This window comes from Microchirus variegatus (genome assembly GCF_963457635.1).
Source record: "Microchirus variegatus genome assembly, chromosome: 17".
Taxonomy (NCBI): Eukaryota; Metazoa; Chordata; class Actinopteri; order Pleuronectiformes; family Soleidae; genus Microchirus; species Microchirus variegatus.
This window is the reverse complement of record NC_139818.1, coordinates 17578745-17590804: the sequence shown is the minus strand read 5'-3', so window position 1 is coordinate 17590804 and position 12060 is coordinate 17578745. Positions and strand designations below refer to the sequence as shown.

The window sequence follows — 12060 nt, the reverse complement described above, 5'->3', positions numbered from 1 at the left end:
CCATAAACCTTAAAGGGGCCTTGTGCTCTACCTTATCATCCTCACCCCAGCCCCTGCCCCTGCCTGTTCCTCCGCTGTGGGCTCTGCTCTTCACAGCACCGCTACTCTTCTCCCCGGTTGCAGCTTCCCCCGGCTCTGTGGGAGCACGCCGTCTGCTAGTGATTCCTCCAGATCAAAAGTGATATGTGTTTGTGGGAAAATCCTGTGTGTGTTTGAGCAGTGCTCCGCACCCACTAGCCATGGCTGCTCCAGTGTGTGTCTCTGTGTGTGTGTGTGTGTGTGTGTGTGTGCACGAAGTTGCTCGGGGAGCTAATCTTAGGGAGATTGAGCATGTCAGGCCTGATAAGAAACAGCCACAGCAAGAGCCTGTAGGCCCACGATAATGTAAGATTTATCAGAGGCAGGGAGCAAGCAACATACTCAGGAGAATTATGAACAGAGCAGAGCAGGTGAGGGGGCATGTCCCTCTCCACAAGAATTATTTCATTTCCTTTGTTTTTCCCCCCTCTCTCTCACATTCCCTCCTTCTCACTCTTCGTTGTTATTTGTTCTCCCTCTGTGGCTCATGTGTAGCATATCCTTCTCCACGCTCTCTCTCTCTCTCCCTCTCTCTCTCTCTCTTTCTCAGCTCATCTAATATGCTGTGTCTCTCATTCTATTTTTAAGCTCTCCTGATTTAAGGGGAAGCCTGGGCAGTGGAGGTGGTGTTGGGAGGGGGACGGGGGCAAATGCTGGAGGCTGTGAAGGAGCTTTATTTATTGTTGGATAAAAGAGGTCTTACACAGAGTGAATGAGCTGGCAACTGGTGAGACTCTCCCTCTCTTCTGTCTCTCCAGAGTAAACGCACACACACACACACACACACACACGTATACTCGCAGGCTGTATCAGGTCACTTTACACAGACTTATACCTTAACCCCTAAATCAAATATATTCACAATTAGCCTGTGAATATATCACCCTATGACAGACACATACATGCAAGATTACTACCGCCTACTTGAGATTAGATTAACCCTTTAAGACCTAAGCCTCAAAATGTCTGTCTGGACTTTTTTTTTGTTGCTTATTTTAACCATAAAAGCGCCAGAAAAATATCCTGAGAGCTAGTGCGTTTTGCCTATTTTTCCAGAATAACTTCAATATCCGTTATATACAATTTACTGCATGTTGGAATACTATATTAACAATTTAAAAAGAAGAAAAACACTGTAGTTTTTGCATGTTAAATTTGAAAATTGTACAGTATAAAAGATATTTTAAATGTAATTACATTTTTGGTGAATTTGGCCTACAACTTCTCAGCTTTCAGAAACCGTTGGAATTTTTTCCGACAGCACAAACCCTTGCGTAATTACGGTTAATGCAAACTCTTAAAGGGTTAATGAAGCAAAAGTCCATCTTCCATCGTTTATCAAATGACAGTAAAAACTGAAACAACTCTTTAAAACACCACACCCTTTGGCATGCTTTATTGCTGAGGTTTAAACTCACTCGCTTCATTTAGAAGCAACCTGGAACATTTCATTTACTGTTAAATTCAATAACGACACCTCAAATTCAGTTAAACTCATGCTGTTTGACCCGATAATGCAGCTGTAGCACTGTTTACTAAAATGGCAAAGTATATTAAAGTCCCGTCGTCTCAGTCAGTCCATTATCAAACCTTTTTTTTTTTCCTTCTCCTACATAAACAGTCCGAGTCTGAGGCCTTAGTCATTTATTGGCCCAGTAAAACTGTCACTGGAAGTCATTAAAACGACACTGGGACTGTTGCGTCAGCACCACGGACAGCTCCCCACATCAGAGAGGCCGGGCTATGACAGAGAGAGCAACCGGTTCAAGGACATTTTTACTCGACTCTCTTTCACACACGTCTATTACTTTAACCCTTTGTGTTCGCGCGGCACGGATCTGTGCCGCAGGTGCACCCCGTGGGAATAATGCACAACTCCTTATATGGACATCCTGGGGTAGGGGGGTGTTTATAGGTCACATATCAGGCTGTAAAAAATTTGTGTTGTTGAGTCAAAGTTATGATTAATTTTATATCGCATTTTTGGTAGTGATATATAGTAGCAATAATATAATAAGAATTGTGCAGAAGTCACAAAAATAGACTATTTTTCTTTTCTTTTCATTCATAAAAAACGAGCCAAGTGAACTTTGAACTGTGAATTAAATGACATTTTTTAACAATTTGGGTACTTTTTGCTCAGGTGTGTTTGATGTAGTTGGTGGACCTTTTTTTTCTTTTTCTCAGATTGCCTATAAGATATATATATGCCTATAAGACACTCTATATTGCACATTCTTATACCCTCAGTATATCCTGTACATTTAAACATAGTAATGGAAAGAAGCAGCAGTTAAGCATGGGTTTCATTAATCAGTTCAAAACTCTAATCCAGGCTGTACCTGCTGCTGATGAAGTGACCTAATATTATGAAAAATGAGTAGTAAATTTTTAATCCAGCCTGTGTCTGAACTAAACTCTCGTGTTAGAGAAAAATGTGTGTCAGTTTTTCAAATACCCAGAAACGGGAATACCACAAAACTTATTGTCTTCACACTTTCTGCATCTAAGTCACTGACAGAGTGGAACCGTATGTGCATTTAACAACAGCCCTATAACTTCAGACACTCGTCTTATATCATATATCACACTATTTCACACTAGGTTTGTGTCAGATTACACTCAGACCAATGCCTCTCCTCCCTCCTCATGTAAATCCCCACTCCCTCTCCCCAGGTCTCACTCTATAATACATAGTCTAACACATATTGTACCTGCGCAGCCACTTATCTTTGCTCCCCAGACCTATGTTTTCCTCTCGTTTCTTTTAGAGGAGAATAAACAAACACGACAGGAAGAGAGGAATATAAATAAAGTGCTTGGTGGCATCAGACAAAGAGAAATGGCGTGGGGTGGAATGAGGGAAGAGAGGGGCGTTTAGGGAGGGGATTTGTTCCACGCCAGTGCCGGTGAGAAGAAATAAGACTCCGGGAGATGGAGAGAGATACAGAGCAGACGGGGGGAGACACTGAACAGGTGAATAAGAGGAAAGTGTAGTGAGCTAAGTTAATGGGACATTGTCAGATAAATGAACCACGTCTCAAAAATCACTTTTTATTTTACCTTGCTACTTTGTGGCCTCTGATTCAACCTATTTTTTTTCACAAAGCTATATGACATATTTCTCTCCCCGCCTGCTGCTACTTCCTCCTTCCTCTACCCAAAGAATTATCTTTTCATTTTTCTACTTGTTCATAATCTCATCTCTCCCTCCTCTCAGCCATGCACCACTCCTATCACTCTCTCCATTCCCTTTCTTATCTTTCCTCACTCTTTTTTTTTTCCCTCTCCTCTGGCTGACGTTACTTTTATTGCAATCCTTCCCCATCAGAAGGAAGATAAAACACTTGTCCCCCTTTTCTCATAAATTGAAATGGGTAAAACAAATCATTGCAATCACACACTCTTACCTTTACAACGTACATTTATAGGGAAACATTGATTGCATTTTCATCCCATAGGTCTGTCCTTAGCTTGAGTGAGAGGGGGAAATGATTATAGATCTCTCCTCCAGACCTCAGTTAAAATCGACGACCCAATTCCTTATGTGTCTCATGCATACTCATTTTAGCACTCCCCATCAATTATCAGACCTACACATGCACAAGGTATGTCTGCTGGGCGGAGTTGGGGGAACAGGGAAACAATTAACAGTATTTTCCATCTGATGAACTTCACCCTTGATTTGTGCTGGTTCAAAGAATCCATATAGTTTTATGTTTAGGGAATAAGTCAAAATGTCACCGAAGGTAAAATCTACTGCCTCGTATACAACAAAAACTTCCCTCTGAGCCTCAGCGCTGTCCTAACTCGCTCCGCGTTCCGAGCAGGTGCTAAATACGGCGGGGTAATATACTCAGTTGGTAGTTTGTTAAGATGCACCTAATTTCGGTTGAGTCTAATTTAACAGTTTTACCTTCACGGAGGCTGTAATATTCTGGGTTTTTTTTTTTACTGAGTTTGTTTTAGCGTGATCCAACTTTATGATCACTTTATATATCATAAAAACCTACTTACTCGACGTCGGGAACACTCCGAACATGTTAGAAACTGTTTGAGCTGCTGTTTTACTGAGCACGAGTATAATCCACCCAAATTGTGATGGTGATCAAGCTCAAAGCCAGGATTATTAGCCTGTAAACCATAGAGAGACGCACTAAGGCAAATGACTGTCGTCAAATTGGATTAAAAAATGCTAATTACTGAGATACTGAGAGACTCATAATCTCGATATTGTGATGATGCTATTTTGGTGAGACGCCGCAGCAACTGTATTTTCTTCTGTACTGCTTTATTAACGCTGTTTCCGTCTGTTCTCTCGTCCACAGTTATGGCAGAGTCTATGCAACAGCAGACCCATATCACCATACGATCGGTCCTGCGGCTACGTACAGTGTAGGCACTATGGTGAGTCTGCTTCTGTTTCGCTTCTTAGCTTCTAACCATATGAATATTGTATTCGGATTCACGATGAACTGGGGCAGATGCGCCGTCCTCACGTTCTTTGATAACATAATGTAATACACAGCCGCGGAATATTTTTACACCAGAATTGTCTACTGTGAATACCTAAAGCTGCTGAACAGTAAAAGTAAAACACCTCTTCATGTGCCTTACATGCCTTATTAATATCTTAAACCCGAAAGAGTCGACTCGTACTTTTCTACTTGTTGTACCTGTGAGTTGTGTTTTCCTCTGAGAGATCTGTTTTAATGTTTAATGTGAATCTCTGCCACTTCAGTAAATGAAAAAAGGGACATTTCCTTATTCTCAAACTCCCTATTCAATTTCATCGGCCTGAAACTACTTCCCATGAAATCCAGTTGAGACTGAGAATTTCCTCCCTGCAGGAAACAGTCTCTTCAAAAAAAAAAAAAAAAAAAAAAATTGCAAGGGGAGTCGAATGGTTAATGTTTGTTTTTAGCTAGCTTTGCAGCTAACATCAAAGATGAAAAAAGAAAAAACTTCCAAAAGAAAGAAAGAAACAGAGCAACCCCAGAAGATGGGGAAGAAACAGAAAGTACAATTTGTTTTCTTTTAAGGGCGTGGGTAGGGACTTCCTCCAAAGATTAACGGGCCATCTAGTACACGCTTCAACGTGCTGTGGGAGATTAAAGTAGAGAAGAAAAAAAAAGGGGGTGGGGGGGGGGAGAGAGAGAAAAAAGACTATATATATATGAAAGAAAAGTGGGCGAAGGAGTGGGAAAAATTCAAGTTTCTGGCTGCGCCCTGTGCTGCTGCTTAGTGCAGCATCTCGGACTCAAGACAGATGAGGGTTAACGCTGAGTGCTGACGTGTTTGTGGTGATGGAAAGCGAGAGCCCGACCACCTCCTCATGCCCCCCCACCCCCCAAATACCCCCCCACCCCCGCCCCCTCCTTCCTTTCCTATAGTGCAGCTGCTAGCTAAAAGCCTTCATTAATTATGACCATTTTTTTCCTCTTCATTTACTTAATTAAAACAGTGGCCTGTGTTTTTTTTCTTCCTCCTTATTACTCAACACTTTCCTCTCTTTTTCCTTCAAATTACTCCTCCCCTTTTTCCTTCGCCAATTTTAAAATTCTGGATTTTAAAAACTTTATCCAGCATCACAATCTGAACAACAATAAAATGAAAGCACATTTGTCAGAGTTAGGAATCAAAAACATTATCAAAGCAGTTTTATCGTCCTTTTTGGTGATTTAGACATTCAATAATAACCCAGAACAACCTTTGTTTTTCAATCAAATCTTATCTCACCCTAAAGTATTTTAGTCACTGAGAAATTCCAGTATAAACAAAATGATTGACCTTAAAAAAGTGAGTGCACATCCGTGTCTTTAAAGGTGATGAAGGCGACCAGCTACCAGCCGATATAAGAAGTGTGTAATGTCAACTGTGTCTCCAGAGGGAGCCGCGTTAAAGTCCGATAAGTGGTCTGTCACTTCAGTCGGTGTCTGTCACAGCTGAAGACGACGAGTTTAAAATGCTCTGTACCTCTGCAGCGTGACAGGGAGGCAAAGAAAGTGAACCTGACATAGAGAGTACAGTATGTTGGCATGCCCAATACTGAACTTACATCAGTCTCCACACCAGCTTAAAACACCTGCATCTCTCACACAACCATCAATTGTATATGTATATATACATATATATATATACATATATATATACCTGTATATATACAAGCCTCAGGATCTGCTATTTGGCCATTTTCTTCTAAATAGACACTTTAGATAAGGGAACACACATATTCACCATTAACTAGGTGCTTACTAACATGCATATAGGTCGCATACTAGCCCTTTATTAGTAAATATTAAGCACGTATAACAACCTTTTGTAGGAAAAATTTTAATTCGATGTCGTAATGGAGGTAGAATAAGGTTATGCAGAATAAGGTGTTAATACGTGCTTAACGATTACCAATAAAGGGCTAGTATGCGACTTATATAAGCACCTAGTTAATGGTTAATAAGTGTTCCCTGGAAACAGCCTCTTTTTCCATAGACGTTCCATTTTAACAAAGTCTGGTGGATCTACTTCCCAAGCTTCACTTTAATTTTATATATATATATATATATATATGTCTATGGGCAGTGTTGGCAGCCAGGTGCATTGTGTGCACAAACCTTTCACAAAGCAGATTGGTCGTGCCATTATTGCTGTCCCACGATGCACTTAATGTAAAAAAGACATTCTAGAATAGGGGAATTGTCTTGTTTTTGTCTAAAGTAAAAAAAATATATTTAAAAAAGAAAGAGAATTTCCTACATTTTGTTGCCAGCTGGACAGATTCACTGCACACACGGAGAAAAAGGCAAAGCTGGACTAGTTGAAATTTGTCAGTTGGGTTAGTATTGAAGTATCTGGATATGATCACTTACTTACTCAGTAAGTGCTTTTGCCACATGAAGCTCATTTAGCGTTGGATTTCAGACAAATCAACGCTGACAAATGAATATCTTGAATCTTAACGCCTTAATAGTTATGACGGTTGCGCAAATCATCAAATAGAAAATGCTCAGGCTATTAAAGATTCAGTGTCTTAGTCGTGGACGTGTCTAATGAAATCGCGGTTCGATGTCTTAAATTGTTTATAAAAGCGACTTCACTATTTTTAATATAAATGGATAAAACGATCACACAAATGTCCCCAACTCACTGGTTTACACCAAATCCCTCTCGAATGAATGAGAATCACGTGGAGGAAAAAGGGAGGAAAGGTTCTTTGGAGGGGAAAAAGAGAGAGATGTTAACTTTAATATTCATATAACAAACGACAATGAATACTGATTGGAGCTTTTTCATCTTTGATGTTGCAGGCTAGCCTTTACAGAGGAGGGTGCAGTCGCTTCACTCCCTACTAGAAAAGAAAAGAAAAGAGGGAGACACGCCCCCCCCCCCCCGCAAAACAGACACACAAAAAAAAAAAAACAGCAACCAATGAAATCACTAAATAACCACCTTTACTCTCTTTATGGAAAACTAAAAAACGAAATGATTCCACGTGGCAAATGTGACCGTGTAATGCAAGAAGTTGTTCCCCCCCCCTCTTTTTACAAACTTGTGTACACATTGTCATGTTATTGATGTACTGTACTTCTTTTTGGAAAAATAACATTTTGTTACAGTGTTGACTTGAATATCTTTGTATTGAAATGTCTGTGGTGGAGTCGATGTGGGGGGAAAAAAGTTGGGAAAGAGAAACTTTCTTTAGTCGCCCTCCTTCTCACTCTCTTTCTTTTTCCTTTTTATCGCTCCTGCAACTCCGCTCCTCTGGAGTGGCCTTTTGTACTCGTTTTAATTCCATCTCATTCCCCCCCAACACCACCACCACCACCTTTATTGTTTCAATGAGTCATTTTCCCCGTGTACATTAAGAGCACTAATGCTCGGCAATTCCAGTTTGGGAAACAAATTTTCTGTTTCGGAATTTATTAAGTAAATGACACAGCCATTCACCCCCTGACACAAACTGGCTCCATTGTGAGCGAGCCAATAACTGCAGCTGAGTTTCCAGCCAGACTCTCTTAATGCAGCCCAAAGGAGGTGAAACTGTTAAAAAAAACACACACACACAGAAAAAAAACCAAAAAAAAAACACAGGAAGTGATGTATAATGAAACTCAGAAGGTGAGAGGAAGAGTGTGATATATCGCTGGATGCGAATGCAGGAGGAAGTGATGTATAGCAGGGTGGAGCAGGAGCTATGGCAGCCATAGCGGAATGGGCAGCAGTGTGTTAGAGCCCATTGATCGCTGGCATAGCGCCAGAGGCATGAGGTATCCCATTACTGCTGAATGGCTTTAAAGGAGAACACCACAAGGCTCCTGCACTGTTTCACGGCCTCACGTCCGACACGTACCGAGTAACAACCCCCACATTTGCAGTGGAAACGCTGACAAATATTTGGTGGTACACAATAAAAACTCATTAAAGCTGGATTAATCGCCGAAAACCGAATGTAATTCATCTATTTATTAAAAAAGAAAGAAAGAAAGAAAGAAAATCCTGTAGGATGCGGGCACCACTTCTCACCGCCTAACATGTTATATGTCCACCAGATAGATGAATGTCAATCCAATGCTCACTTTCACATTCTACTCCAGCCTGCCGTTGCATTTAATTCCGTCTTATTCACTCTAACGTCCCACTCATGAAACCCCTGCTCAATTATTAGTGGATATCTGTCCCATAGATGACATTTTCTGGCTACTAGTGACTCCATTCTTAACAAGTGAGACGTTAGATTTATAAACCCAGACTTAACTTGATTCTCTACATGTGTAACTTAGTAGTTAAAGGTGATCGACTAGCAGAGATGTGTTCGTTTGGTAAAGATTGGCTGAAGCGATTCAAGATTTATAAACTTGAAGTATAACTTTGAGTTGATTCTCCTCTGCTTACGTGCGCATGTTTAAAGATCCCACAACCGTATGTTCGACTTTTCCTTTGACTCTAGTGTTTTTCAGAAGATTTGGTATCAGAGGACAATTGTGTTTGAACATTTTTGTTGAATAATACCAAAACTAAAAGCTCCTTTATCTGCTATTCTCTCTACTACTCCGCTGGGGTATTGTAACTCACTATGAATGCAAATTCTGATCGTCAGCGAGCAAGACTGGCACAAACAGATGGTTAAATGTGGACTGGGATGTTTTGGCGAGATGTGTTGGCTGCCACCTGTTGGCTTTAGGCTTGTCCTGGATCTTCTGCTATAGTGTTGCAGCGTCCAGATCCTTTAAAGGAGTGGTGATGTCTGCTTTCCCTACAACTCTAGGTCCCTCTCAGCAACGTCTGTAGTACCCAGTGGATCCATCAGTACCACGGCAAACCAGGGACTAACTTGCATGGCTGCAGTCTTTGACACCATTAGGGATTAGCAGGAATGTGGGAATGTAGCTTTTCCTCACCACCTGTCCATGTGGAGGTTTGGGTAACACTTTACCTTACACAGCAATAACTTGGCATTTCCAAAGTAATATCCAGGTAAAAACCTGAGAAATACTGTAGGCTACCATCAGTGGAATTACCAGACTATAATCTTGAAATTATACAGTTTACATGCGTTAAAAGTCCAATTTTAGTCAGACTAGGACAATAATTTTTTTTTTCTTAATGTCATGTAAACTTGACATGTAAACCGACTAAGACTGGCACGATATCAGTCGGACTAACATTACCTTGATAATGTGATTCATAGTCCGATTACTTCAGCATGTATACGATTAGTCGGACTGGAGTCGGACTTGGCGTTCTGTACATGCACCAACATCTTCTTTACCGGTCTTTGACCAAGAACTACACTCTTAGAAAGAAAAGTGCTAAGTAGAACCATATAAGGTTCTTCGGCTTGTCCTCATAGGAGAACCCTTTTTGGAGGGTTCTACCAAGAACCCTTTATTCAGGAAAGTGGTTTTAAAGGGTTCTCTGGAGCAAAATAGTTCTTACTGGAACCATTAGTGTTACCAAAAACAACCCTTGAAAGAAGCAAATGGTTCCAGGTAGAACCTCAGCGCTTGTAGAAGGACCCTTTTGGAACCCTTATTACTAAGCGTGTAGAATGACATGCGAGACTGCAGTACGATCCATCTCACCGTCCATCTCGCTGTTCACTGTATGTTTTTCTGTGACGTAAAGGTCAACAGGAAACTGATTCAATACGCAGTAGTTTACAGAGAGATACAGCGCCACCTACGGAGTCGGAGTCCGACGTACACGGCCAATATATTGTTTCTCTCCTCTGCGTGTATATTTGGACTCGCGGTCTGATTGCCCGTCTTAGTCGGACTACAGCCTTAGCTGGATTAAACTGTGCATGTAAACATACTGAGGTAATAGCATAGTATTACTATTATACTGTAATGTAAAGTGTGGGGACTGCAGACAAGAAACAGGAGTGGCACTATGACTACGCTTTATTGCGAAATGATTTAAATGTGCTTTGCCTCGGCAGCAGCAGCATCAGCAGCAGGAGAGAGTATAGGTTAGACTGTGCATTGAGGGCATATAGGGACATCGCTCCAGGCCCCCGAGAACTGCTGCGTGATCGAAAAAAGACACAATGTGGGATCTTTAACTTAAAGGATCATATCGGACTGATACATCAGCAAACTAATGGCCTCACCTCAGCATGCACACAATCACGCTGCAGAGCTTTAGAAGACATACGCTAAAAGCAACAGGCAACACTTCCCCAATACACCCAAGCATTCACTTACCCACTAATCTCACTCTCTCTCTCTCTCTGGCAGTCAGACACACACACACACACACACACACGCACGTACGCGCGCGCACGCACTCAAACTCTCCCACCAGTAAATAGCATCTGTGCCTGCTGTGTCTGATGGGATTGTGAAGAAGGGGAGAGTCAGTAGCACAGGAAGAAAGGGGAGTGTGAAAAGAAGCAGCAACCGAGGCAATTTACCCTACAGATTAGAGATAAGAGAGTTCAGTCAATAAGCACTGATCTCATTTGAAGATATACCACACTGGCTCACACACACATTTGCACTATACTCGGTCTGCTGCTGTCACCGGTGTCTGTCTGCATCTTTTCAATCGCTCTCGTGGTGTTTCCAGTGAGGCTGCAGCATTCACTCCCAGTCTACACACACACACACACACACACACACACACATCCTAATGAAAGCCACTGCTCTAACTTTTTTTTGGTTCGCGCGACTGCATATTACATTCTAACCACTATTACCATGATTACTTATGAACTAATTTCACTGACAGCATCATTTTCTTATTGATATTAACTTGAGTGACAAGTATTTAATGTCACCTATGACTCGCCTGGCTCTCTTAAGCCTGGAGTTAAACTCATAAGAACAACTTTCCAGATGGCATTTATCATAGAAATTGGAATTAAACAGAATTAAATCAACATATTATGGTGGTGCCCTCAGACTTTCATCCAGTATAAAACAATATAGAGTTCATTAAATAAGGCCTTTTTGTGCTTTCTTTAAGTTTTAATATCATTATTATTTCAGTTTATTGGGGAAGTTGTATGGGTTTATGTGAACAAAACAAAACTGTACGTGGTTTTCATTTTCCCCGACAGTGTACTTTCAGTGGTGATGGGATATCGACTGCTTCTCACAACACTTATTGTAAATAAAACTCTGGTTTTTTTTGTGTTTATTTTCCTTCCATCGGTCACTCCATCCATGCACTTTACACTTTTTAACTACATGTGTGTGTCTTATGGCTTTGAAAAGTCACGTGTCTGTACTTGTTTTACATAGAAAAGGGTGTAATAGCGTAGTATTTATTAGTCTATTGTTGAAAGTGATACTGATATTAGGTTCTTATACTAAATAAAAAAAATGTATATTAAAAGCAAACAATATATACATAATATATATATATATACATATATGTTTTTCCTATTTATAGTTATGTACATTATCAGTGGTTTGGGATTTGTCGATTTTATATGACAAGAAAAAAAGCTTTAATTCTGTTTTCGGACAAATGTGTGCG

The 12060-nt window shown here is 40.7% G+C and overlaps 1 protein-coding gene across 2 annotated transcripts in view; it reads left to right on the top strand.

Moving 5' to 3' along the window:
- Positions 1-7427, top strand: part of rbfox3a (RNA binding fox-1 homolog 3a) — a gene marked incomplete at both ends in the record, with an annotated part of 189894 nt that extends 182467 nt beyond the window's left edge. For both annotated transcript variants that reach the window (XM_083904022.1, XM_083904021.1), the window contains 2 exons: positions 4407-4485; positions 7383-7427. In XM_083904022.1, coding sequence (XP_083760148.1) covers positions 4407-4485; positions 7383-7427 — 124 coding nt within the window. The remainder of the gene's footprint in view (positions 1-4406; positions 4486-7382) is intronic.
- Between the last annotated feature and the right edge of the window lie 4633 nt (positions 7428-12060).